We start from the raw sequence: 26,391 nt of genomic DNA on the forward strand, positions 1-26,391 counted from the left end.
AGTAACGGTTCTGATGAAGCCACGTGGCAGCAGATTAGGTCCTGATCAAAACTCATCAACGGTGCAGAGTGAGCCACGTGTCAGCAGATGATGGCCTGAGTCGCACTGGATCAATACTCAAGAGTGGTCCTGATTTAACCACGTGTCAACTGATTGGATCCTGCGTCATACTGGATCAAAACCCCTCAACGGTTATGATGTAGCCACGTGTCAGAATATTAGCTTCTGCGACACATCGGAACAAAACTCAGTCGGATGACGTGGCAGTTGACGCGGATGGTGACCGTACGGAGGTGATGACGTGGCGGGTCAGCTCGACCCGTTTTGCAGAAGTCGGGCGAAGATGGAGCGTGGCGCGCGTACGGCGCGTTGGTGCGCGTGGGCAGTCTGGACGTAGGCGCGTGTGGCGCGTGCGGGCATGCAGGACGTCGGTTCTTCATCGGGTTTTCAACAGTGGATTCGTCCGGTTGTCCTCTACACGATGGTATGTTCAAAAACACGTTTGGAGAACTGTGATTTTTGAGTTTGGATCAAACACCCTCTTTGTCAAGAACAAGCTCTGATACCAGTTGTTGGGCTATTTCCAGAACTCAAACACACACAATTTACGTGGTTCGGCAACTTGCCTACTCCACGGAGCTACTGGTTTGTATTAATGAAGCTTACAAACAATACAAACAAAGAGGAGGAGAATCTTCTCAACTCAACTCTACACTCAAGCTCTCTCTACTCTTCTCTGTTCTCTCTTCTCTCTGTGTTTTCACTCTCTGCAACTCGTCGGTTCTTCTTCTCTGTGTTCTCTCGATACACTTACAAACACATCACATGGGGGGCACATTAATATACAATTAATGGGAGTGAGGGGGAGTCCTCCACCATGTGCTAAGTGGGAGATTAGGTAATCCCACTTGCACATGGTGGGGCTTGCTTGTCTCCAATAATTAACACTGTGAACCATGTAGTTCATCCAACAGTTCATCGATCAAAGGAATTAGGGATTTTTTTATGGTTAGATCATCGAGTTGCCTGTAGTCTATATAAAATCTCGACGTGTTGTCTTTCTTCTTTACTGACAAAATTGGTGAAGCTAAAGGACTACAGCTAGGTTGTATAACTCCATTCTGCAAAATTTCTTTTACCATATTTTCAATTTTTTTCCTTATGTAAGAAAGAACTCCTATAAGGCCTTATATTTACTGGCTTAGCACCTGGAATGAGAGGGATTCTGTGGTCTATAGATCTCTTTGATGGTAAGTGTTTAGTTTCTCGGAACACTGCCTGGTATTCCTTTAGTATAGCCTCTACTTCAACCACTGTCATTCTCTGGTTCCTCTCTTCTTGAACTTCTAAGGAAAAGAACTGACCAATGTAACCATAAACAACCTCCTTAAAACTCTTATGTATCTTTATAATCGATACCATTTATAAACTGGCATCCTCTACAATTCCTTTTAACTCGATCATCCTTCCATCCTTCTTAAAAGACAGTTTCATCTTGTAAAAGTCAAATAATATTGGTGAGAATATCCTCAAGCAATCAACTCCCAATACTATATCACACCTTCTCAACTTTAATAACCTCGAATTAGCTTGAAATTCACGCCCCTATATGAACCACTTGAATTTTAGGTTAGAGGCATCACATTTCATAATGTTACCATTAGCCACTATGACTGTCAGAACTGTGGTTTTAACAATGACAGCTTTGAGTCCTTTAATCACCTTCTCATCTATGAAACTATGAGTGCTTCCACTATCAATTAAGATGATCAAATCCCTTCCCTGACAACACCCTCTAATCTGAATGGTGTTATAGGCATAACAATCAGCAAAGGCATTCAGGGACATCCCATACTCTTCATTTCTGATATCTTTCATGACATCCACTCCATCCTCTTCTTCTGCTTCTAAGAATTCCTCCTTTTCATCCCCCCTTCCCTCAATCAAATGAATCCCTTTAACACTACATTTATGTTCAGGTACAAATTTATCACCATATTTAGAGTATAATTCAAGTTTCCTTCTCTGTTTATAAATTGTATTTGTAGATCTTTACACTTCTGTTTAATTGTGCATGAAGTGTGTTATGTTAGGTTCTATGTATAGGAAGAGGAGCGACTAAAGTACACAGTGGGGGTGAAAATTGTAAGACTTAAGGACAGGATCCAAAGACCATCTGCAGATTAGCTGTGGAAAACTCTAATTTTCTTACTGCAAGTAATTCAGAATCACGAGTTTCACAAGAAACAACTTTAAATGGCGTGTGATTTAGGAAAGGATTTTGTTCCCTCACCTTTAACTATGCCATTGTACTGTGTCCTAACTTTACACTGTAATCTTATCCATGCATGTTCATATCTTGCACAGCACTACTGAATCAAGAAATTACTTTCCTTGTTCCATTTGTATTCGTCCTCGTACATATTCCGATTTCTTGAAGCAATTCTTCAACTTTCTTAGTTGCAAATTCTAGGCTAAACCATTATTTGTCATACTAATAAATCCTTGACTTGTTCAAAAGAAGCTTAATTAATGAATGGAAGCTAGATAACAAAAGGGTAGGCAGAAAAGCAAAAGGGAAAAAACAAAGAAGCTGAGAGAGCTGAGACTCAAGTAAAGGTATGGGCATTAGATGTTTTTCTTCCTTGTCACCACAGTTAAATCCGATGTTAGCTTTACGCAACTTGAGGGTAATAAGAATTCTGTTAGCTAGAATGCTAGTGCTTATATATCTACTTTCTTTTTAGTTTTGCAGTGCGTAGAACTTTGAACTACGATATGGATTACGACCAAAGATCAGAGGCTCTCTCTGGCCCTCACTGGAAGGGTGTAAGTGATTTTTTCCTCTTTTTGTTTACATTTTCATACTCTTGTTCATCTCTGGTTACTCATATCCGTCGTAACATGCTCAAGTCATAGTGTAGGAACTTTTGCTGGAAAATGCAGAGAACTATTTTAAGATCATGGTGATATATTAAGATTGAGTCTGGCAGTGTCTTATTTCATTTTCAGAATAAAGTTTCTGATTCTCCTAAGTGATGGCTTAAGCTTTTAGTAGTCTTAATTGCCATCCATGAAAAAGGGAGGGAAAGGTGGTATGATAGAATAAATTGATCTTATTCTCAGAAAACGACATTCAATTTGTTATCGCTAATAGTAACCATGTATAGATAATTAATCTCTTTTATTTTATCATGAATTATGCTTTTTTGATAAAATTAATGTTTAATCTATAGGATGGCTCTTCAATATCGTCAGATAAAGCATGTCCTGCAACATGCAGAGTGCCAGCCAAGGCTCTAAATATTATATGGGGCAATGATCCCCGGTTTTGGCAATGGATCAAACTTTCAGAAGTGGAAACAAGGTAAGCCAATCTAAATTAGCATTTAATCATGTAGATATCGTAATCTTTCATTTTCGAGTGATAGCAGCAGCTATACTTCATTTTATAATGTGTTTGAATTTTTCAGGTCAGTTGGTTTCGACGAAGGTGCAAGGCTCCTTCAAGTTAACTGGATTGAGGTCACTGGGAAATTGCCTTCAACTATGTTCAATGTTGCTTCAGCTACAAAATACGGAGTATATTATGTCATGAAATTTCAGGTTGATGCATTTGGTTGGCATTCTGTTCCAATCAAGTTCAAGGTAAGACTCAATGGACAAGAGACGGTGAAAAACTTTGTACTTGAGTCTTACAAGGAGAAACATGATGTGTGGCATGAGATTTGCGGTGGCGAATTCACAGTTTCAAAGAACGCAGCTGGAGTTGTAGAATTTGGTATGTTTGAAGTTAAAAGCGAGTGGTGGAAGGGTGGCGTGGTTCTTGCAGGTATCAAGATTAAGCCAAAAGAAGGTTAATAGGGGGGGAATGTTTTTGTTGCAAGACTTATAAATCTGGAAATTTAGGCTAATTTTATGTTTTTCTTTTTTTTTCTTTTTGATGAGCTGTGTTGTTTGACAACAAACAACAAAAAGAAAATGACTCTTATCGGTGTCAAGTCCTGTGATAAGGATTTGGCAGGCAGAACAAGCTCCATATTGCATAAAAGTAATCCAGGATTCTCTTTTGATATTCTCAGAAGTCCAAAAACCAATTTGCATTCAGGGAATATAACTTTAATGGATGCTTTATCACAGAATAAGTACTTTTTATTTTATATTGTATGCAATATGTATCTTTTTACTTTCTTTGATTGATGAATGTTGATGAAAACAACATGTGCATCATCAACAAGTTGTAATCTCACACACTTAACAGCTTTCGTTGTAGTCTGAGTGTGTGTGTGAGAGAGAGAGAGAGTTTGTTTAGCACTCAGATAAGCAATACATATTCTGTCGAATCCAAAGCACTTTTGAATGCATGGACGCGAATGGTTTGCCTAAGACATTATTGGAGAGGAACTTAAATCTCACATGAGCGAAAACTAGCCAAAAAAATACCTTGACCATTGAAAAAAATACATTCTCTAGCCCACAAGGCATCTTATTTAATTTGATGGATGATGCAACTCAATACATTAATAACTCAACACACTTGATCAAGTGATTACAGCCTGGAGACTTGATTAATGATCCAACAGTGGACGGCTAGATCAAGAGCCAACACATTTTTGCAGATTAATTTATGACTAATTGGACCTTCTAGTGCACAAGATGATTATTTAACCTCACCATGCTATAAAAACAGTAATTTGTGAGAAAGTGATGGTTATGAAGTGAAGGGGGCAGGGTGGTCACAGGATGACGTTTCACAGTCGCAACAGACAAGGTAAGAAACTAGCTATTCTCAGCCTATGCACATCGAAGAGACATCGAAGAGACATCAACAAAACTGGGTGAAACCAAGTTGAAGAGAGTGGAGAAAGAAGCAGAAAGTAAAGCCCCGAGTGGGAGTACAGGAGAAAGCAGCAGGTTCTAAGCCACTAAATGATGCCAGAGTGAAGACAGTGACAGAAGTTAAGTTACCACATAGCTGTGAAGCCATATTAAGAGATGCAGACTCTCCAATTCAAAGGTCCTCAGTGGACTAACTGTATGATCAACTCAACACTGGAGTTTTCTTGAACCAAAAGAGAAAGGCAAATATGCATAATGCATTTACCTAGTAATCTTCAAAGTTCATGTCAACTTTATTTCCAGGAGAGTTCATTTTTCCCAAGTCCTAACCATAAGTTCTCTTATGAAAGTGATGTTTCTGTGGATGTGACGGAGCTATTAGATGCCTGCTGGCTGGAAATATATAAGAAATTCAACAGCAGAATGTTCTCCCGGGATATTTTGTATGAGGCTGTGCTTGTGGTAAAGTTGAAAGACCCATATTATGGATGGGGAGTTCCAGTGAATGTCTCACTAGTTATCCCAAATGGAAACAAGCAAGAACCTAAAGAAAAGTTGCAGACAAAAGCCAGAGAACAATGAGTAGATGTCCCAAATAGCGAGTTCATAACTTCACTCGAAAATGTTGAGGAATCGGTGTGCATGAATATGAAGGCGGAGAATAGAAAAGGTGCCTTGTTATCAAATGGATTGTCATTCGACCAAAAACTTGAGCTTGCACTAGAATGATACAACATTTACTATCCAGACAGAAATGAACTAAAGAATTATCTATAATGTCCTTCAAATATGCAGAGGATAGCCAATTTACCATGCAATGAATAATCAAACAGAGATTCACGAGCATGTGGATCCCCTAATTTCTGCGGAAAATACTGGATTTTGATGCCAGTTGATGAATGAAGATAAATTTGTTTTACTTATTAAATAAGTTCGTTTTACAATTTGAAAAATGATTGCATTAACATTTCGCATGTTGCATTTTGGCCCACACAAAACGATCATCTAAACACTAAATTGCTTCTTTCACAGCTCAATTGTAAAGATCATGACCATGGAAGAGATTGCATAAAACTAATTCTTTTTTTATTTTTGAAGAATGAAAATGGTGATAAGGAAGAATCCATGTCACTGATCAGGTAACATGAAAAGGAGCTGGTACAATTAAAAGAGCAAAACAATCTTATAAATGAGGATTGAAGCCTATATTATAAGATAAATTCAAAAAATAAAAAAACAAGTTAGGGCACGATATGCAACACCTGCTTGCTGCAGCAAAGCTCCGAATGAGAATAAATGCTAGGTCAATTCAAAGGTCAGTGCGGTAATTTTCTGGCTTATACCACAATGAGAAATCAATTCCTTTGCTTTTCAGTTTCTCAGTGGCAGGTGCAATCCTCTCCAAAAGCTGCATTATAAAGACTATCAAATCTATCATCTGGTTCAAACAAGATCACAAAGCACACTAAAGAATTAGGCACACAATGTGAAATCATGAAACAACCCAAAGAGTCAAGGTTCACATAGCATAATTTACAGTGAAGTGGATTTTGACTCCCATCCATCAGGGGATTCGGAACAATGTTTTCCTTTCAACAAAAGCAGCTTGCTCTAGCAATTTCCTTCTCATCTTTTCTGATGGTAGGAAGAACAAGCTCCCTCATAAATGGGTACTAGATATTTTCCAATTACAACAAAAGGGCCCAGCAATTAGCTATTCAAAAATGTGACGTTAGAAGCTATGTTTATAGTTAATGCCATTGGTGAAATTTTTCATGCCAGTTGTCTTATGTCTGCAATTAAAGAGTGGGGAAAACAGAGAAAGAACAAAAAGGTGTTTGATTTTTTCACAGAAAACAAGTGAAGTCTAACCTTGGCATGCAACACACCATTAGACACCAAAACAGATCTATCAAATACACAAAACTTTCCACCATCCATGCGAGATACTGTCCCCCCAGCCTCTTCAACTATCTGCTTGAAAGGGAAAGGAAAACGTTAATATTGAAATATTTAGAACTGACCCTCATTACTAACAAAATTGTGTCCATATTCAACAAATATGATTTGAAAAGGCCTGTTTATGTTAGCTGGGGAATGCCAAGGATGGTGGTTGTGATGTTAGCAAGTTGAACAAGTGGCTAGTGAGAGAAATAAACATATTTCCTAGAACAGTGCCACTATATTCACTGTGAAGCTTATGGTTGAAGTCACCATGGATCTTTGGGGGGCAGCAATAAGTCAATAACTCAAATGGTAAATTCAATTGATACTTACTCAATCCCTCGCAAGTATTACCTTCTCCATCTTTTTTGGAGTAATTTAAGTAATTTCTATGTGGAAACCAACATAGGAATCCATTACACAGATTGGCAAAGAATTAGATATTCACCAAAGCAGAAAACTCAGTCAGGAAGCCTTGCCACCATACACAACTAAAGGTAAGTTGGGTTGTTTAGCTTGTTATATGGGATATAACAGACACCAATACACTAAGAGGTCATTATTCACTCCATTAATAAAGTCCACAATCTCAAACATAGAAATAAAGTCTAATTTCATATCAAGTAAAAGCATTTGTAAAAACAGAATTTACCAGAACACCAGCAGCCATATCCCATGGCTTAAGACGATATTCCCAATATGCTTCTACAATCCCAAGAGCCACATGACACATGTCAACAGCAGCAGCACCAAGCCTTCGAACACCCTATACATTATTAGAGAGCATAAGAAGAAATACAAAAAGGAATATGTTATGTTAAAAAAGAAAAAACAATAGCCTATCAGATAAGAAACAATTTAAGAGGAAAATGGCAATACCCTGCTGACATCAGTAAACTCCTTGAATAGTTCAATGTTAGTGGCCCATGGATCATCATGTTCATATCCAAAACCAGTCACAAGAAGAGACTGCTCAACCTAAAAAAACAAAAAGGGCAAGGAGAACCAATAGAAATGAGATGCAATTTAAAAACCATGAACTTGTGAGTTATAATCTACCTTGCTAATAAAGTTAAAATGATTAATTTATGTCATTTGTTTACTTATGCATTTACCTTTTCATTCTAGAAAAGATATGACGCAGCATGATAATTTCATATGTAGAAAAAATAATGCAAGTCAATTAACTCTCCATGATGAGTTTACTCTTTAAGAGAGAGTTCAACTCACTAGTAAGGAATGCTTAATGTTTCAGCATGTATCAATGCAGATTTAAACATACTTCTAGATGATAATTGAAGGGCACATTGTTTTTCTAATCAATATATTCATATTAGATGATTTGATAATGTCTGAAAATTAAAGATCTTGATCAATACATGATCACTTACCTGAGCAGTTGGACTTGCGTGAATTTTTTGGCCATTACAAAATGCTCCTCCACCTGTCATGATTGATGGTAGTTTCATCCATAGATGAACAAAATGACTGAGGCAATTAAATAAAGAAAATTACAAGTTAACGCAAAAATTTCTTACCGGCAGTTGCAGAAAATGTGCGTGTGTTCCAAGCCATAGGACCACCAACAAACTCCACCTAAAAACAAATGGTAAATTGTCAGCTTCCTTTTTTTTCAGCTGTTAATGTCAAGTGATTTCTGTCTCCTGTGATTATGTTTTCATCTTTCTTTTATGTCAAAAAAGAAATAGACCTTGTTTCGCTTCATTATCTTATAAGAAAAAGTTAAGTTTGATCAGTACCACCGAAGCAGCCGCAGGATTTCCTTGAAAAAGAACTCCCACAGAAACCGCAAAGCTAGGATAACCATGAGCAAAATTTGTTGTTCCATCTACACAAATATCAAGGTTTGATAACTTCAAGTCATTTAACATGGAAAAATGACAATGAGATCTATTCATGCGAAAGTTTTCCAATACATGTCCAGAAAAGCTGCTGATCATTATACTATTAATGATGGCATAATTGATAATTAAAACTGAATTCTGAAATGCTATAACTGTAATTTCAACACCCAGCAAAGAAAAGATAAAGGAAAGGGGGACAAAAACCTTCAAAAAGGGAGGAAAAAAAAACAAGTAAAAAGCAAAACAAGAATAAGGAACCAGGAGCTGAAAGAGACAAACCTAGAGGATCAATGCACCATAGATAATCAGATAATGTATCTCCTATGATTCCTCCCTCCTCCCCAAGAATGAGGTGATCTCCAAAATTCCTTCTACCAACTTCTAAGATAGCAGCCTCGCTCATTTTGTCTGTGCTGCAAGTAAATTTTGCCAAGTAGAGTGAAAATTGGCATGGTTTGTTCCAGAATTTGATCAGTTAAGAATGTAAACCAACATATCAGGTCCTTCAGAAAATCTTTAACTGGAAAGCATTTTAATGACCCATATAGAAGAAAATCTTTCCATGAATATTTAGGAAAGAAACCCAATAGTCAATACATGCATCATTTTTATGGACTGTAAATGGTAAAATGACTATACACTGAACTTGAATGGCACGATCACATGGTCATAATTCTTGCTAAGGAAATGGATTGCAGTTATTGATGAAAGCTTCTAACTAGGTATACTTACTTTTCGTTTAGAAGAAAGCCCTTCCAAGGCATCCCATTTAAAATGTATCCATTCTAGAGACCTGTATGGCTATGTATTTGGGAGCAAAATGTGTATGTGTGTGGGTGTATGTGAGATTTAACCATCTGTGGGGAAAGGGAAGGAGGAGAAAGGTTTGTGGAAAAACGTCTCCTAGCCTCTAGAGACTAGAAGCAAATTTGAGGACATGACTGTTAATCACTAAATACTTTTATAAGATTCGAATATTTTGATATTGAGAATACTCAGTAGATACAAGGTCAAATTGAGGTTCAAAGCTTCATTTTATCCACTTGAAGGATTTACAGCATCCAAAACACAAGAGATACAACTTCTTATTCTTGATCACTTGACTACTCAGCAGGATTAAAAAGGAATTTGACTACAAGTAGGCAAGAAAATCAAAACATTTTTAGGGGGCATTTGATGGAAGTTCTGAAGCTGGCTCAAAGATTCTTTTTTTTTTCTGTTATATATTTTAATTGGATACCATAATCAGTTGCTATTGCAATACATCCAATATATTTATAATCATCTTTTAACAAGCAAACCAAAAACAATAGTGTAAAGAATTAACTTTAGTCTACAGAAAAGAGGTAGATGAATTTACTTCATAAAAACAAGTACAAATACAATTAATCCATAGAGATCACCTTGAAACATCTGATCTATCATCTAATTAAAGGTGGACAATAAACTTTGCCCCTCAAGATCATGACACTATGACTACGAATAGGAAAAAAAAATATAGACATACATCATTAGTTGGGAAACTTTGATAAGTCCTTACTCGGTCACCAAATCTGTAAGTCCTTTATATGTGATATTTCGAGGCTTATTAACAGCATCCATCACTACCTGGATAGATAAAAAAGAACGTTTAGGAAACTACAGGAAAACTAACATACTTGTCCACAGCCACCTCTAAATTAACAGGGACACAGAGGGCCTCTAAAGCAAAAGAACTTATGTTCAACAAACTGCTAACGGAGCCATAATAGTCTTGGTTCAGTTTACTCATACATGATATATGTACAATAGTCAATCATTGAGCCATAGATGTTTAATGTCTAATACATGCGAATAATAAAACAAAATAAAAAACCTTAATTTTCAATAAAATTTACTCAACACATCCTTGAGAGATATAAAGCATGATGAACATATATATATATATATATATATAAAGAGCCTTAATTTTAGTAGAATATAACTCAGGCATTCCAGATTAATTAAAACAACAAATAATTTTCAGAAGAAATAAAGTTATTATTGCTATGAATTGAACAAAAATACAACAAAAGCTCATAAATTTCACATTCCAATCAGCTTATAAATAAACAAATCAAGTTCGAATTAAACACAGAGAAACACCATCAAAGCGCCTCTGTCAAAGTTAAAAAATCTACACAAGAAAAGCTAAAAGGGGAGAAACCAAACCTCAGCACCAGTCTTAGCAGCAGTCTCAACAACTTGAATAAGCTGACTGGGAGGTATAGGCCCAGTTGATGACGCAGCCACTCTAGGATACTTCATCTCTGATAAAGCAGCCTTTGTACACACATTTCTTGCTAGTTTCATGCTCAAAAGCTGAAATCTTTGAAGCCCACATTGAGAATTCTCACTAAATCTTTGTGGAACACAAAGTTTTGAGTGATTAAAGAGAGAAAATGATATGGGTTTTTGGGAAAACTTAAGGGGAATGTTTGTGGAAAACACTAGGGACCTGCTCATTTCAATGCCAATAATGGAGTTCATGATTTTGTGACTCTTTGAAGCACAAAGTTTGGACCTTTTTGAGGTATTTGATTTTGGTAGTACTTGTGTTTGTGCCACAGGTTCTGAAGTATCTGTGAAATCCTGTTGTGTCAGTTTTTACTAAGAATCTAACGTCGGATTGAAGATTGAAGATTGTTAGAGATTGAGTGTTGTTTCGTTCCTGATGCGATACACGTCGTTCAATATTAGATGAGGATCAGAGATAAGGATGTAAGAATTTAATAATTTATATATTAACCACCCTTTCAATATATAAATTGCTCGAGTATATTTTCGTTGCCGTTGTCGATTCTTGTTCTCTTTTGATTATTGATTTTTTAAAATTAAATTTTCAGGTAATATAAATTGATTGTGTATTTGCATTTATTTATTTATCAAAATAAACATATTCATAATAATATATTTAAACTCAAAAATAAAAAGAAATACGATGTTAAATACTATAAAATACATCAAAACCTCCTGCATGGAAATCTCAAATGTGATGCTATGCAATCTTTGCGATTTTTTTATTTTTAATTTTAAGGTTGAGCTATTTCTTAGTAGCGGGTTAATTTCTTTGAGATTTGTTTATTTATTTTCAAGGGCTGCGCTACTAAGTGTTATTGCAATTAATCTTGACACATACTATAAGAGATTTTCAGACTCTTGGGTACATTTCTTTCTGGTGATCAGTAGATCAATGTTTGACGTTCAAATCCCAATAACTTTGGTTAATATATATATATATATATATATATATATATATATATATATATATATATATATATATATATAGCTTAGAACCATCAGCCATGTGCTGAATTTCAGGAGGTCGTTTACAGATTACCAAGAATTCTTACGTACGAGCTCGAAGCTTATTCAACTAAAATGAGGTTTCCTGGCAACACAAAAATGAAGAAGAAGAAGAAGAAGAAGAAGAAGACTAGAAAGTTAAACAAACGGTCACATTGAAAGGAATCAAACAGAAGCAGCGTGTACGCGTTGACCCCTCAACTAGTTTCAATAAGAAAAAAAAGGGAGAGGAAATAAAATGTTTTCACAAGAATTAATTAACAATATAGTAATATATGCAAACCCTCACGTTTTTTTCATAACCATTACATAATTTATATTTTATGCTTCTTATAAACCCATCCCGGGCTAGATGAGAACTGACAGAAGCTGTGTGTATGCGTCATGCTTGCTTACGTACACTCCTGACGGATCACGATTTATTGGTCTCCAAAATAAAATATAAATTAATAAAGCTCGAGCTCATTTTTAACTCTTGCTAAAAAATCATGGATTTAGACGCGTCTAGATCCAACCACTCTTGGACTCGGTCTTAAGATTGACTTTATTTCTTATTTTTAAATAACTTGGATTTTCTGGATATCATTAACTCGTAATTGTAATGTCAAGTTGGAAAGAAAAATAAAAATCATAAAATGCAAAAGCTGAAAACCAAATGCATGGAAAGAAATAGACTACATATGGTCGAATCTTTGAGGTGTTAAGGTGTTAGCTTAGGTGGTAATTAATAAGTGTGTATGCTTCATATAAATTAACATGTTGAGTTTGAATCTGAAATATATATAAACACACACAAACACTAAAAGATATTTTTTTTAAATAATTGTCCAAGACACCATTAAATTTTTTTATATATATATAATCATCAATTTTATAATCAACATAGTTATTTAGGCAATATATAACCATAAAAAGAAGACGAGAAAACTTACATTGAGATATGAAAAAAAAAACATATAAAGCAAATCAAAATATCTGTAAATTCTATATTGATTTGTCTAAAATTTAATGTCATCTGTATTGATTAGAAGATTAGATCTTGAATACAAATTGGTAAGACTTTAGCTAGTAAGAGAGACAGTGAAGGATCAAGATAAAGCAGGAACCAAGATCTACAGTACCCTCTTGAAAGATAATATTATTCTGAACTAGCTATATATTCCAGGTTATGCGGAAGGATAAAAGCTTTCATGCTCTTTTTCAAAAAATTTCAGTAAGACATCATTAAAATTCAATAATCTTCAACTATACATATGCCAAAATGAAAAAAAAAATTTCTTTGGATTCATCAACATTAACAAAACTAAAATTAATGACTTAGGTTTTGTGTAAAACATCTAGGATGTATTTGATTTAATGATTGATATTAAGTACAGCCTAATTATACACAAAACTCTTAATTTTTCTTGTTTTTTCTAGCTTTCTTGGTCACTCCATGCACAAAACCCAACCTCAACCATAAAAATAACCATATCTTAAGTTGACAATAGTGGTTAATACTGTCGGTGTTCACACACACACTAACATCGCCAGCTTGATTGGCGAGCGAGGAATATGGTGAAGCACATGGAGGATGAACAGCTTGTCATGAAGGGCATTCACACATACATGATGGCGCCGAGGTGCTGAGCACGGGAGGGGAAGAAAGCTGCTATATAAACTGAAGAGTAGCTATGGGCACAAATATGTGTAGAGTATCTTCCATAACATACATTTTCCTAGCTAGGTATAATTAAGGTGCTTAATAAGTCACTTATTGTGAGGTCTAGATTTCAAATAATGAGTCACCACAATACCTACCAACCTCAAGGTAAAGTTACTTTTCCATAATTAAGTTACTAGTCTTTTACATGATTAATTTATCAAGTTCATCTATTAAGGATGGGTTGCTAATGATCTTTCAGGAGCATATCCACCACCGAGCCAGCAAGCGCATCCTCCTCCTCCTCCACCACAATATTCCTATCCACCACCAGTTCAAGGGTATCCTCAAGGTCCTTATGTTGCACCACCTGCAGCTAGTCACCCTATGAATAACGGTGCTCAACAGCCACCACCTCCTGAAAAAAAGAAGCATAAATGGTAGTAATTCAACATTTCATAACTCTCCTAATTGTGAATCTAAATGAATATTGTGCACACACACGAGCATGCGCGCATACATACATATACATATACATACATTAATACTACATGCGTATATATCTGATTTTTTTATTCTTTTTTTTTCTTACACAGTTGGCGTCGTTGTCTGTGTTGTTGTCTGGATTGTTGCTGCGAGTGCTTCTCCAGTATTTGATTTTGATGAGTGTGAGTCATCATTACTCAATCACATCTCTGGGAATTCTTGTGGAAAATGGACCAAATTTGTTTAGTATCCATTTATGTAATATATTATATTTTTCATGTAATGTGACTTTTAATTATTTCAATTAAATATGCAACAATAATGGTGTTTTTCTTTCAAATTAATCTGTACTTTATATTAGTACCTGTGAATTTTATGTTATTATCATTTTATTTTTTTGTCAAATGCGTTATATATGTATAATTAAAAATGGTATAAAGATGTTAACATTAATTCCAAGACAATATAAATTACACCTGAAAATTTACACCAATATATAAATAAACGGTTACACACAGAGTAAGAGATTTCAGGAGAGAATTTCATGAGAAGAGGGATTGTAAAAGAGAATTAGATAGAAAAAAAATCACAGAGACATGAAAATACTGTCCTATCCACCATCACGCCCGGACCAAAAGAAAAGAAACACAATAAAGTTTCTCCAACCTCCCAAAAACACACCAAAACCCGCAACAAGCAAAAGTGAATCAACATAATTAACCCTTCTCTCCCAACCTCCATTCCTCCATGGAAGCAGCATGCATCGTGACCTCCACCAGCACTTCATCTTCTCTTGTGCAACACCGTGATCAGTCTAGCGCAGCTGGTTCCAGCTCTGGCAGCATCTCGGTCTAGCAGACAACAGCTTCACCTTGTCCGTTCCTGTGATAGAACGCAGTCCAACCACAGCAGCACCGAGTAACCACCTTACTTCACCGCCACCAGTAGCAGCAAGTTTTCTTCCTTCCGTATGAAATTACTTGCTTAAAGAATGGGAGCATGGCTTAGACATATCAGAGGTTTTAACCGACACTCACAGAACAAGTTTTATCTTCTCAGTCCGGCACTGGTTCCAACATCTTCAACTCCTCCTTCCATAGCAGCTGCAACAATACTGGTCTCAGATGAGAAGTCACAAAAACACCAGCACTCGTGTCTTTATCTCCTACGTTCATAACAACACAAAACCGACCAAGTCATCAGCTCCTTTTAACGACAGCGACAGCATCAGAAGATAAGATCCAAGAGAAAGGAAGAAGGCAACAACAATCTTTAATTTGAGGACATGACTGTTAATCACTAAATACATTTATAAGATTCAAATATTTTGATATTGAGAGTACTCAGTAGATACTTGATCACTTGAAGGATTTACAGCATCCAAAACACGAGAGATCCACCTTCTGATTCTTGATCACTTAACTACTCAGCAGGATTAAAAAAGCAATTTGACTACAAGTAGGCAAGAAAATCAAAACATTTTTAGGGGGCATTTGATGGAAGTTCTGAATCTGGCTCAAAGATTCTTTTTCTGTTATATATTTTAATTGAATACTGTTAGGAAATTGCTATTATGGCAATATACCCCACCACTATACCCAGTGGAAACATATTTTGTGTCATAATTGGTGTCATGTTTTATGGCTTTCTTGTCCCATCAATGTTGACAAATGTGTTGGAGAAGCTTACCATTGATGCCTATAAAAGATGCATAATTTTAGAGAGAGTGAGAGCAAAGCAAAGAAAGAAGAAGGGGAAAGAGGGGCTGCCAAGGGCAGCAGCTGCAAGTGTAGCAATGAAAGCTCGGAGTTAAGTTTGAGTGAAGTAATCATCATCTTCCATGTATTTGTATATATTGTATCCTTTCTCTATCTCTAATAATATAATCCTCTCCCGTGAATATAGGCGATTTGTCGAACCACGTTAAATATTGTGTCTTAGTGTGTTAAGCCTTCAATGGGCAACTATCAGAACACCACCGGTCCACGCATAAGGGAGCCGGAATCCCTAACAATTGGTATCAGAGCACATGGTTTAAAGTGGTGTTTGATTTTTGCTCAAAAATAAAAGTTGTCAAAATGGTGTTTTGACCATATCACTGTGTAGAGGAGGAAGAGACGAAGCCAACAGTGAAAACAACGTCGAAATGGGACATCTGACATGCCCGCACTCGCCACCACGCATCGACAAGGTGGCTGTCCACGCGCGCAGACGCGCCCCACGCGTTTTCTTCACCCGGATGGGCTGGCCCCACCCGAATACCAATTGACTCGATCCACGTGGCTAGCCCAGATTAGGATGATGTTAGCATGATGTAATTGTGATGTCAGCATGCACAGTTGTCATGTCATATCAGCGCCCAGTCATTTGACACGTCAGCACAAGGAACCCTCACCTACCACGTCATCCGTCGTGAGCCAAGCTGAGTTGAGCCGAGCCGAGTTGGAGCTGAGACGCGAGCCGAGGGACAGGAACTAGTGTAGCTGATCCTACGTGCAACCAGATCTGAGATTGAATCTGGGTCGTTCATTAGGCCAGAATTGTTTTGATCAAATCTTAGCCGTCTGAAATACGATTTAGACGATTTCAAACTTGTTTCCAGCTAATTTGATCGTTCCGGATGCAATGATACGGTCCGATCATTGAGATTGAGATCAAAAATGATGGTGGTGAATTATTAAAGAGAGATTGTCCGATCATGAGGCATCTGAAGGTCATCATGGTGGTCGATGGAGATGAAGAAGAAGAAGTCACACATGTTTGCCCAATTATGTGTGTTTAACTGTTAAGTGGGGAGTTTTGAATTGCCTTGAAGGAAGGCACAAAATTAGGACACTCTAGACACCCGATCAAGTTGACAATTAGAGGTATATAGTGGAAAATGATGAAGACCAATCTTGACGAATCTAAGCACTAGTAGTCTCGTCAGATATTTAAAAATCAGGATAAAACCAGGATATTCCAGATCACTTGTAAAGGAAAGCCGCAACAAAGCTAGCAAATGGTTGTATATACAGAAAGACAGTGCGATGGATAGATATGGCCTAAGAAGTTATGGCTAGGAGATTAGGTTTTAAGCGGGACTGGTGTGACCCCTCCAATCTTTCTTGGGAACTTGTTTAGTGGAAGGATTATCCATACGGTACTATTTTTGTATATATAGCAGTTTGTAATGAAACGGTTGAAGACTAGCAAGACAATGGCAAAGGAGAACAGTTGGGTTCTGTATGTTCAAGGATCTGATAGAGTGGTGATTTCTCCAAAGAAGTTAGATTCAGTGACTATGATTTCTCGAAGGGAGAATTGATGAAGACCCTGATAATAGAAGAGAAATACAACAAAGGAGGTAAAGATTGGCACCCTATTTTGACTTGGATAGGTTTTATGACATGATGAGTTGTTGTCAAATATAAGCAAGGAATATGGAGAAATCTGGAGAATAGAAATTGCATGAGGGCACACGTAAATTATGCAGGAGTACTTATAAGATCTAACGAGGTATTGTAATGAGACAACAGGTGCAAGGAGAAAAAGTGTTCCCAGATGAAGCTCAAAGCAGAGACTATATGAAAAGTTGTACAACGGGAAATCTCTTGTGCTCTTGATAAAGGCAACATGCGAGGACCTTTCCAATACATGCAAGGATGGAAAGATGAGATGTTGTAGAGGCACCTAATTAAAGGGGTGTGATCGCCTATGAAAGACGAAGACACCAAAAGAGAGTTGGTGTGGGTGGAGCTATCAAGTAGAAAGGCATAGAAACTCCAAACATAGAAATCAAGATGGAGGATTGCGAGGAGTATATCATAATTTTCTCTTTCTATGTAATTAGTGGCTGTTATCTTCTGTCGCACATTACCCGCGCGGCGTTGACTGGCGATTTTTTCAATTTCGTTAATGCTTTGATTCGTTAGGAGTCGCCACTTAGTATTTAATTGAGGGCTGCTAGGAAACCCAGGTGCACTAGTCTTGTTAGAGATTCACGGGTAAGGAACTGATTGTGGTTAGGGAAGGTATTAACACCCCTAACGTACCCTACCTGAGGTAAGCTACTTCGTGGCTTTGATGTGTTAAAGAAGTTTTAAAAATTTTGTTCTTTTATCGATTATTAGAAATACGACTTACGTGTAAGTTCATAATCTTTAACCATGAGCAAATCAAAATATTAAATTCTTCTTTACTCTTTGCAATTTTATCATAAAAATAAACTATAAAACAAAACATACATAAAACAAATATAAACACACATTCACTTTACTGTATTTTTCTTTTTTTCCTTTCCTTTTCTTTTTACATCCACAATACAAAATATAAATTCAAAACAACTAAACCAAAATTACATTAACAATTTAAAATTTACAAAATAGACCCTAAAACTCCAGGAATTGCAGAGGAACACTTCTGGAACTGCCTGAACAGTGCTGGAACAGTGGCGGCGCATCCCCTTCACACGCCACTGCCATTGGCGGCACGTGGGTTCACGCGCCGCCGCGAGAAACTCCACATGACAGGGCGATCTGGAACGGCTCCCTCCCCTCTTCACTTTCCTATCGTCAGTGAGAATCCCTGTCACCTGCAAAAGGAGAAAAACACACAAACAGCAGTTGATTTTATTTCTTTCTTTTTAGATCTATTTCGGTCTCTTTTTTTGGATCTGCGGTTTCCGTCTTCTCCTCTGCTTTAGGCACTGTCAACAAGGAGGAGGCATGGGATCCGGTTGCTGGTCTGCAGGCGGCGCTATAGTGTTCAGGCTGCTGCTAGAGGTTGTTGGGTCTGCGGGCGCTGCCGGAAGGAGAAGGTGAAGAGTGTGGTCCCGGCGCTGCTGCTGGCGGTGAAAACCGGCTGTGGCTGCTGAAGCTGTGGTGGAGATGGGAATAGCTGTTGAGGGAAGATCTGTGGAAATGAGGGTTGTGGCCGGAGGTGGCGTTCATAGTGGCTAAGGGAATACCGGCTGTGAAGGAGCAGCCCTGGTGAGATGAGGGGAGAGTATGGTTGGGGCTGAAGGTTTAGCTCCTGTAAGGGGAAGAAGGGAGGCTTGTGTGCAGAGGGAAGGGGGCGGCCGTTGTTTTTTTTTTGCAGCTGGGAAGTCAGCCGCTTAGGGGAGGGAGTAAAAAGGTTTTTGGATCCTAGGGAGCGGCGGCTTGGTGTGAAAGAGATAGGTTTTGGTTTTTTTTATCTCAAAATTGCCCTTTCCCCCCTCATTTGTGTGAGTTATGGACCCATATTTATAGGTAAAATATTGCCTATGGGTCTTAAAATTGATCCCTCAACTTTCTTTTTTTTATAAATTTTGATTTTTCTTGTTTTTTCTTGTATTTTTTTAAACGAGCAATATCAATGTCGACTCAATAAGAAAAATCAATAATTTTAAAAATGACGCGTGAAAAGTCAAACGCGTTCGAAAGACTTTTGAAAATTTAAATTCTTTTTTAGACGACGTTGAAAATGATAAAAACGATGCAAATATATTAAAAACATATTTTTTGGATTTTCGTTGTTTTTCACTATTTTTGAATTTTCTGAAAACTTTATCAAAAAGGTGGGGTCAAAAATTGGGTAACAACAGCAGTTATTTCTCCCGTAATCCACATGGCGGTAGAGAATTTTAGACCCACTTTAAAGCATCTCAGCTGAAAGAGGATGTGACCGTCTATGAAAGGCGAAGACACCTTAGATGGAAGGTGTGTAAGGGCCACAATATGAGTCCAAGTTCAGACCACCCCATGACAACGAGTGAAGACACCTTAAAGAAGGTGTGATCACCATGATAGAAGCCCTAGTTCAGAACACCCCAAAGCCAATGTGATGGCTAGATATAAGTGGACAGGTGTATGGATAGCCAATGAAGTGGCTATGATGAGTATGGAGACAACTACAGGATTGACTTTCATGGATATTGCCCCCATGCTAAATATCAATGAGCTAGAAGACATTTGCCTTGGACAATAAGTGGGTGACTTGTGGAGCATTAAGATGCGACTGCTAAGAATGAGCAGTGGGCATGCGCAGGTTTCGGGAACAAGTTAACTCTTGTCAAGGTGGTGAGCTCAGAAATGGCATTGTAATACTCAGAGTATGAAGACAGATATGAATCAACCTTTAATGGGTTGCCCTCATGGTTAAAGGTGGAGAGCTACCTGGACTCTTAAGACTAAGAGCGGGAGACTCACGGAGAAGTAAGGCGTGGTTCCTAGGGTGGAATAGAGAGCAGACGCAACTCCGGGATGAGTAGACTCTTGGAAGAGTAGTAAGCTCATGACCATATTGAGATACTCAGATAATAATTGTCGCACTTAAAAATAGAAATTTCCGTTTGAGGGGGTGTTGTAAGCCTTGATGTGAGACCTTAAAAAATCATTCCGGACATAACATGGTTGATACGCTCGAAGGGGAATGTTTTCCCAGAGACAAGTGTTAACACTCTTCAGATGTGATGTGACTGATCATCTAATTGAAGTGATCATTTAATGTGAGCAAGGGTGTGCTTTAATGACTCTGGTGAGTGAAAGGTATGGCAAGTACCTGTAAACTTAGCCGAAGACGCTCTCAGAATGGTAAGCTTAGAAGAGCTGCAAGATATAAGCATGTGCTGAAGAGCAAGAGGACAATTACCCACACAATTGCTAATGATAGAGGAAGAATCAACACAGCTATCAAAAATATGAGATGGAGGACACGGCATTGAGCTGTCAACAAAGTGAAAAACACCTTGACCAAGGAGATATGGCTTCATCTGCATTCTCCAATAGAGATAATTTGTATTCGTAAGTTTTAGTGAAACAACTTGGTGAGTGTTCGCTAAAAGAACAATAGTTGTAGTGTGGGTTCCCATGAGAGGTAAAGGAACGGTAGGGACTTGGGAGGAAGAATCAGAGACAAGCTTTGCAAGTGGAGGTTGCTGTGGGGAAGAAAAGGCACCAGCGGCAGCAACTTGGGGATGGTTGGCCGGCTGTGCTGCACCACCTATGGAGAGGGAGAAGTCGGCGGCAGCTGTAGAATCCATGTAGAGAAAGTAAAGAGAGGGCCGGCTGCAAAGGGAGGAAAGGAGAAAAGAATTTTGACGGCAGAAAGCTCTGATACCAAGATGAGAATAATTGGGAGGTTTAACCTAATGGTTAGCCAACCCTTTCTATATATATATGTAGGGCAATATACAATAGTAATGGTGGAGGTTACTACACAAGAATATATCTATAATATTTCCTATATACAATATTTCCTATATAAGTACATTCTATAATACAATTAAATGAGAGCAGATTAGAGAGGTGAAATCCTGATATGTTATTGCGATTTTTTATGTAATCTTGACACATACTATAAGAGATTTTCAGGCTCTTGGGCACATTTCTTTCTGGTGATCAGCAGATCAATGTTTGACGTTCAAATCCCAATAACTTTGGTTAATATATATATATAGCTTAGAACCATCAGCCATGATGTAGAACAAGTAGCGGAAGCATACATGCTCAAGAGGGATCACCCGAAATTCAAAGGCAACTGAATTTCAGCAGCCGGGTTGACTTATTCATTTACTGTTTTCTGCTGCGTCAAGCCATGTATTGAATTTCAGGAGGTCGCAGTTCATCAGTCTACAGATTACCAAGAATTCTTACGTATACGAGCTCAAAGCTTATTCAACTAAAATGAGGTTTCCTGGCAACACAAAAGTGAAGAAGAAGAAGAAGAAAAAGAAGAAGACTAGACATTTTGGTTGTTTCCTTGTAGCTACGTACCCAAGATACGTCGTAGCAGTGTATTTTTCCACGATGGTGCTAAAGAGACAATGAATTAGCATGTGTGGCACCATAAATAGCATTTTTTTAATCAAAAGATGGATCATACGCTATGCAGGAGTTTTTTTTATAAAAAATAAATAAATATTCTTTTAGTTATTTTTATTTAGTTTAAAGATTTTATATTTTTTTCTATTCAAAATTATTAGATTTATCTAAGAAATTGTTATATAACCTGAGTCAATGCGGAATCAAACAGAAACAGCGTGTACGCGTTGACCCCTCAACTAGTTTCAATAAGAAATAAAAGGGAGAGGAAATAAAATGTTTTCACAAGAATTAATTAACAATATAATAGTATATGCAAACCCTCACGTTTTTTTCATAACCATTATATAATTTATATTTTATGCTTCTTATAAACCCATCCCGGGCTAGATGAGAACTGACAGAAGCTGTGTGTATGCGTCATGCTTGCTTACGTACACTCCTGACGGATCACGATTTATTGGTCTCCAAAATAAAATATAAATTAATAAAGCTCGAGCTCATTTTTAACTCTTGTTAAAAAATCATGGATTTAGACGCGTCATAGATCCAACCACTCTTGGACTCGGTCTTAAGATTGACTTTATTTCTTATTTTTAAATAACTTGGATTTTCCGGATATCATTAACTCGTAATTGTAATGTCAAGTTGGAAAGAAAAATAAAAATCATAAAATGCAAAAGCTGAAAACCAAATGCATGGAAATTAAGAAATAGACTACATATGGTCGAATCTTTGAGGTGCTAAGGTGTTAGCTTAGGTGGTAATTCATAAGTGTGTATGCTTCATATGTATTAACATGTTGAGTTTGAAGTTTGAATCTGAAATATATATATATATATATATATATATATATATATATATATATATATAAACACACACACAAATACTAAAAGATATTTTTTATATATAATTGTCCAATACACCATTAAATTTTATATTTGTTTTTATAATCATTAATTTTATCATAAAAACATGGTTATTTAGGCAATATATAGTCATAAAAAGAAAATGAGAAAACTTATATTGAGATATGAAAAAGAAAAACGGACAAAACAAATCAAAATATTAGTAAATTCTATATTGATTTGTCTAAAATTTAATGTCATCTATATTGATTATAAGATCAAATCTCGAATATACAAATTGGTGGGACTTTAACTAGTAAGAGAGACAGTGAAGGATCAAGCTAAAACAAGAACCAAGATCTCTTGGAAGATAATATTATTCGGAACTAGTCATATATTCCAAGTTGTGCATAAAGATAAAAGATTTCATGCTCTTTTTCAAAAATTTCCAGTAAGACATCATTAAATTTGAATAATCTTCAACTATACATATGCCAAAATGAAAAAAAAAATTATTTGGATTCATCAACATTAACAAAACTAAAATTAATGATTTAGGTTTTGTGTAAAACATCTAGGGTGTATTTGATTTAATGGTTGTGATTAAGGTTGAGATTGAATAGAACCTAATTATACACAAAACTTAATTATAAAAATTAATTTTTCTTGTTTTTTCTAACTATTTTAGTGACACTATACACAAAACCCAACCTCAACCACAAAAATAACCATATCCTAAGTTGACAATAGTTGTTAATAGTGTCGGTGTTCACACACACACTAACATCACCAGCTTGATTGGCGAGGAATATGGCGAAGCACATGGAGGATGAACAGCTTGTCATGAAGGCCATTCACACATACATGATGGCGCCGAGGTGCTGAGCACGGGAGGGGAAGAATGCTGCTATATAAACTGAGGAGTAGCTATGGGCACAAGTATGTGTAGAGTATCTTCCATAACATACATTTTCCTAGCCAGGTATAATTAAGGTGCTTCATAAGTCACTTATTGTGAGGTCTAGATTTCAAATAATGAGTCACCACAATACCTACCAACCTCAAGGTAAAGTTATTTTTCCATAATTAAGTTACTAGTCTATCTTTTACATGATTAATTTATCAAGTTCATCGATTAAGGATGGGTTGCTAATGATCTTTTAGGAGCATATCCACCACCGAGCCATCAGGCGCATCCTCCTCCTCCTCCACCACCACAATATTCCTATCCACCACCAGTTCAAGGGTATCATCAAGGTCCTTATGTTGAACCACCTGCAGCTAGTCACCCTACGAATAACGGTGCTCAACAGCCACCACCTCCTGAAAAAAAGAAGCATAAATGGTAGTAATTCAGCATTTCATAACTCTCCTAATTGTGGATCTAAATGAATATTGTGCGCACACACGAGCATACGCGCATATATATATATATATATATATATATATATATATATATATATATATTAAATACTACATGCATATATATCTGATTTTTTTATTCTTTTTTTTTTTTTACACAGTTGGCGTCGTTGTCTGTGTTGTTGTCTGTATTGTTGCTGCCACTGCCTCTCCGGTATTTGATTTTGATGAGTGTGAGTCATCATTACTCAATCACATCTCTGGGAATTCTTGTGGAAAATTGACCTAATTTGTTTTGTATCCATTTATGTAATATATTATCTTTTTCATGTAATGTGAATTTTAATTATTTCAATTAAATATGCAACAATAATGGTGTTTTTCTTTCAAATTAATCTGGACTTTATATTATTACATGTGAATTTTATGTTATTATCATTTTTATTTTTTTTGTCAAATGCGTTATATATGTATAATTAAAAATGGTATAAAGATGTTAACATTAATTCCAAGACAATATAAATTACACCTCAGAATTTACACCAATATAAATAAATGGTTACACACAGTAAGAGATTTCAGGAGAGAATTTCATGAGAAGGGATTGTAAAAGAGAATTAGATAGAAAAAAAATCACAGAGACATGAAAATACTCTCTTATCCACCATCATGCCCGGACCAAAAGAAAAGGAACACAATAAAGTTTCTCCAACCTCCCAAAAACACACCAAAACCCGTAACAAGCAAAGGTGAATCAACATAATTAACCCTTCTCTCCCAACCTCCATTCCTCCATGGAAGCAGCATGCATCCATCACTACTGGAGCTTGTTTGGAATTGTAGAAGTGATGATAATTCAAAGTGTTTTTTGCTTAAAAATACATCAAAATTATTTTTTAAAAATCATTACATCAGCATATCAAAACAATCTGAAAACATTAAAAAAATTTATTTTAAAAAAAATCAAAATTTTTGAAAACGCAATTTGCATAGCATTCTCAAACACACCTAACGCAGTTCCACACCGCTAGAAGATGTATCTCAAAACTCAATCTAACATCGGACCGTTGGTAGTGTTTCTGATACGTGGTACACCTTTTTTTTTAAAATAGTTTTACATTATTTTTATATTTTTAAATTATTTTGATATATTGATATTAAAAATAAAATTTATAAAATAAAAAATATATATATATTATTTTAATATATTTTCAATCAAAAAAAATTTTAAAATATAAATTTTACTACAATCTCAAACACACTTCACTTCACAAATATTCAAGGTAATGGATGTTAAGAAATATATTTATCTTATTTTATTTATTAAAAGTAAAATAATATTTTTAGTTTAGCGTATATATAATATTTATATATTTAGGTTAAAACATACACTTAGAATAAACAGATTAATGAGAATTCTAGCTTTTTTTTTTTATGTTTGTATTTTTTGTGTTAATTTGAATTGCTTTAACATGACACACCTCAAAATTTGTCATGAATCTTTGACATATATTAAAAAAAAATGATTCATAACTGAGTTGATGTTAAATAATAATAACACAAGTTAAGAATCTTGTTGAGAATATATGGAGATTTTAATATATAAATTGGTCAAGTATATTTTTGTTGTTGTCGTTGTTGATTCTTGTTTTCTTTTGATTATTGATTTTTTAAAATTAAATTTTCTAGTAATATAAATAATTGATTGTGTATTTGCATTTATTTATTTATCAAAATAAACATATTAATTCATAATAATATATTTAAACTCAAAAATAAAAAGAAATATGATGTTAAATACTATAAAATACATATTTAATTAGAAATTCTCATTGCATTGATTTATTTTAATTTCATTAACTTAATTTTATTTAAATTAATTAAAATTTAAAGAGATTTTATAAACTTGATTGTAGCAATGTGCAAGTACAATGTCCAATTTTATCAAATAAATCATCTTAGATTGGAACTTGTTTATCTAATCTAAAAATATATCTATTAAATTTTTCACGCGGTCCAAATTCAATACATCAAAACCTCCTGCATGGAAATCTCAAATGTGATGCTATGCAATCTTTGGGATTTTTTATTTTTTTAATTTTAAAGGTTGAGCTATTTCTTAGTAGTGGGTTAATTTCTTTGAGATTTGTTTATTTATTTTGAAGGGTTGCGACTAGGTGTTATTGCAATTAAATTAGAGGAGATTAGAGAGGTGTTAGCTTAGGCATAGTTTTTAAACCCGGTCCGGTCCAAGGTCTGGGTTCCTGGTTTTGACCGGGTCGCCCGGGTCTATTTTT

General features: G+C 35.9%; 2 protein-coding genes and 1 long non-coding RNA gene across 11 annotated transcripts; 2 read left to right on the top strand and 1 right to left on the bottom strand.

Annotated features, from left to right (window-relative positions):
• The first annotated feature begins 816 nt into the window (after window positions 1–816).
• Window positions 817–5,080, top strand: LOC18105963 (putative F-box protein PP2-B12). Of its 3 annotated transcripts, none has more exons than XM_024585941.2 (4): window positions 817–1,979; window positions 2,748–2,829; window positions 3,237–3,367; window positions 3,474–5,080. In XM_024585941.2, the coding sequence occupies exons 1-4, from the start codon at window positions 1,948–1,950 to the stop codon at window positions 3,859–3,861; spliced, it is 633 nt and encodes a 210-aa protein (XP_024441709.1). In that variant the 5' UTR covers window positions 817–1,947; the 3' UTR covers window positions 3,862–5,080. The 3 variants fall into 3 exon arrangements, with proteins under 3 accessions (XP_024441709.1, XP_024441710.1, XP_024441712.1); XM_024585942.2 differs by lacking the exon at window positions 817–1,979 and adding an exon at window positions 1,997–2,619; XM_024585944.2 differs by lacking the exon at window positions 817–1,979 and adding an exon at window positions 1,997–2,619 and having other exon boundaries at window positions 2,756–2,829.
• An 823-nt stretch (window positions 5,081–5,903) lies between these two features.
• On the bottom strand, window positions 5,904–11,420 carry LOC7476714 (phosphatase IMPL1, chloroplastic). 6 transcript variants are annotated; one of them, XM_024585937.2, is made up of 10 exons: window positions 10,839–11,420; window positions 10,189–10,256; window positions 8,928–9,061; window positions 8,544–8,632; window positions 8,322–8,379; window positions 8,175–8,227; window positions 7,663–7,761; window positions 7,436–7,549; window positions 6,712–6,813; window positions 5,904–6,247 (listed from the first exon to the last, which is right to left on the bottom strand). In XM_024585937.2, exons 1-10 carry the CDS (start codon window positions 11,154–11,156, stop codon window positions 6,149–6,151), a joined length of 1,134 nt encoding a protein of 377 aa, XP_024441705.1. In that variant the 5' UTR covers window positions 11,157–11,420; the 3' UTR covers window positions 5,904–6,148. The 6 variants fall into 6 exon arrangements, with proteins under 6 accessions (XP_024441705.1, XP_024441702.1, XP_024441703.1 ...); XM_024585934.2 differs by having other exon boundaries at window positions 5,904–6,277; window positions 8,163–8,227; window positions 10,839–11,363; XM_024585935.2 differs by having other exon boundaries at window positions 5,904–6,277; window positions 10,839–11,360.
• Window positions 11,421–13,648: 2,228 nt separating this feature from the next.
• LOC18105962 (uncharacterized) lies at window positions 13,649–24,485 on the top strand. Of its 2 annotated transcripts, none has more exons than XR_008057520.1 (3): window positions 13,649–13,782; window positions 23,897–24,077; window positions 24,256–24,485. It is a non-coding gene; the product is annotated as an uncharacterized LOC18105962 (long non-coding RNA). The 2 variants fall into 2 exon arrangements; XR_002978025.2 differs by lacking the exon at window positions 13,649–13,782 and adding an exon at window positions 23,680–23,798.
• The last annotated feature ends 1,906 nt before the right edge of the window (window positions 24,486–26,391 follow it).

Source organism: Populus trichocarpa, chromosome 15, assembly GCF_000002775.5.
Source record: "Populus trichocarpa isolate Nisqually-1 chromosome 15, P.trichocarpa_v4.1, whole genome shotgun sequence".
Lineage (NCBI taxonomy): Eukaryota > Viridiplantae > Streptophyta > Magnoliopsida > Malpighiales > Salicaceae > Populus > Populus trichocarpa.

What these genes read in the sequence shown, in the direction of transcription:
- LOC18105963 (XM_024585941.2), top strand. Translation starts at nt 1,948, where the DNA reads ATGAATCCCTTTAACACTACATTTATGTTCAG. An exon ending in CTGGCCCTCACTGGAAGGGT is followed by an intron (nt 2,830 to 3,236) that starts GTAAGTGATTTT and finishes TTTAATCTATAG; the next exon opens with GATGGCTCTTCAATATCGTC. An exon ending in CTTTCAGAAGTGGAAACAAG is followed by an intron (nt 3,368 to 3,473) that starts GTAAGCCAATCT and finishes TGAATTTTTCAG; the next exon opens with GTCAGTTGGTTTCGACGAAG.
- LOC7476714 (XM_024585934.2), bottom strand. Translation starts at nt 11,156, where the DNA reads ATGAACTCCATTATTGGCATTGAAATGAGCAGGTCCCTAGTGTTTTCC. An exon ending in CTGCTAAGACTGGTGCTGAG is followed by an intron (nt 10,257 to 10,838) that starts GTTTGGTTTCTC and finishes TTATCTATCCAG; the next exon opens with GTAGTGATGGATGCTGTTAA. An exon ending in CACATTTTCTGCAACTGCCG is followed by an intron (nt 8,228 to 8,321) that starts GTAAGAAATTTT and finishes CAATCATGACAG; the next exon opens with GTGGAGGAGCATTTTGTAAT.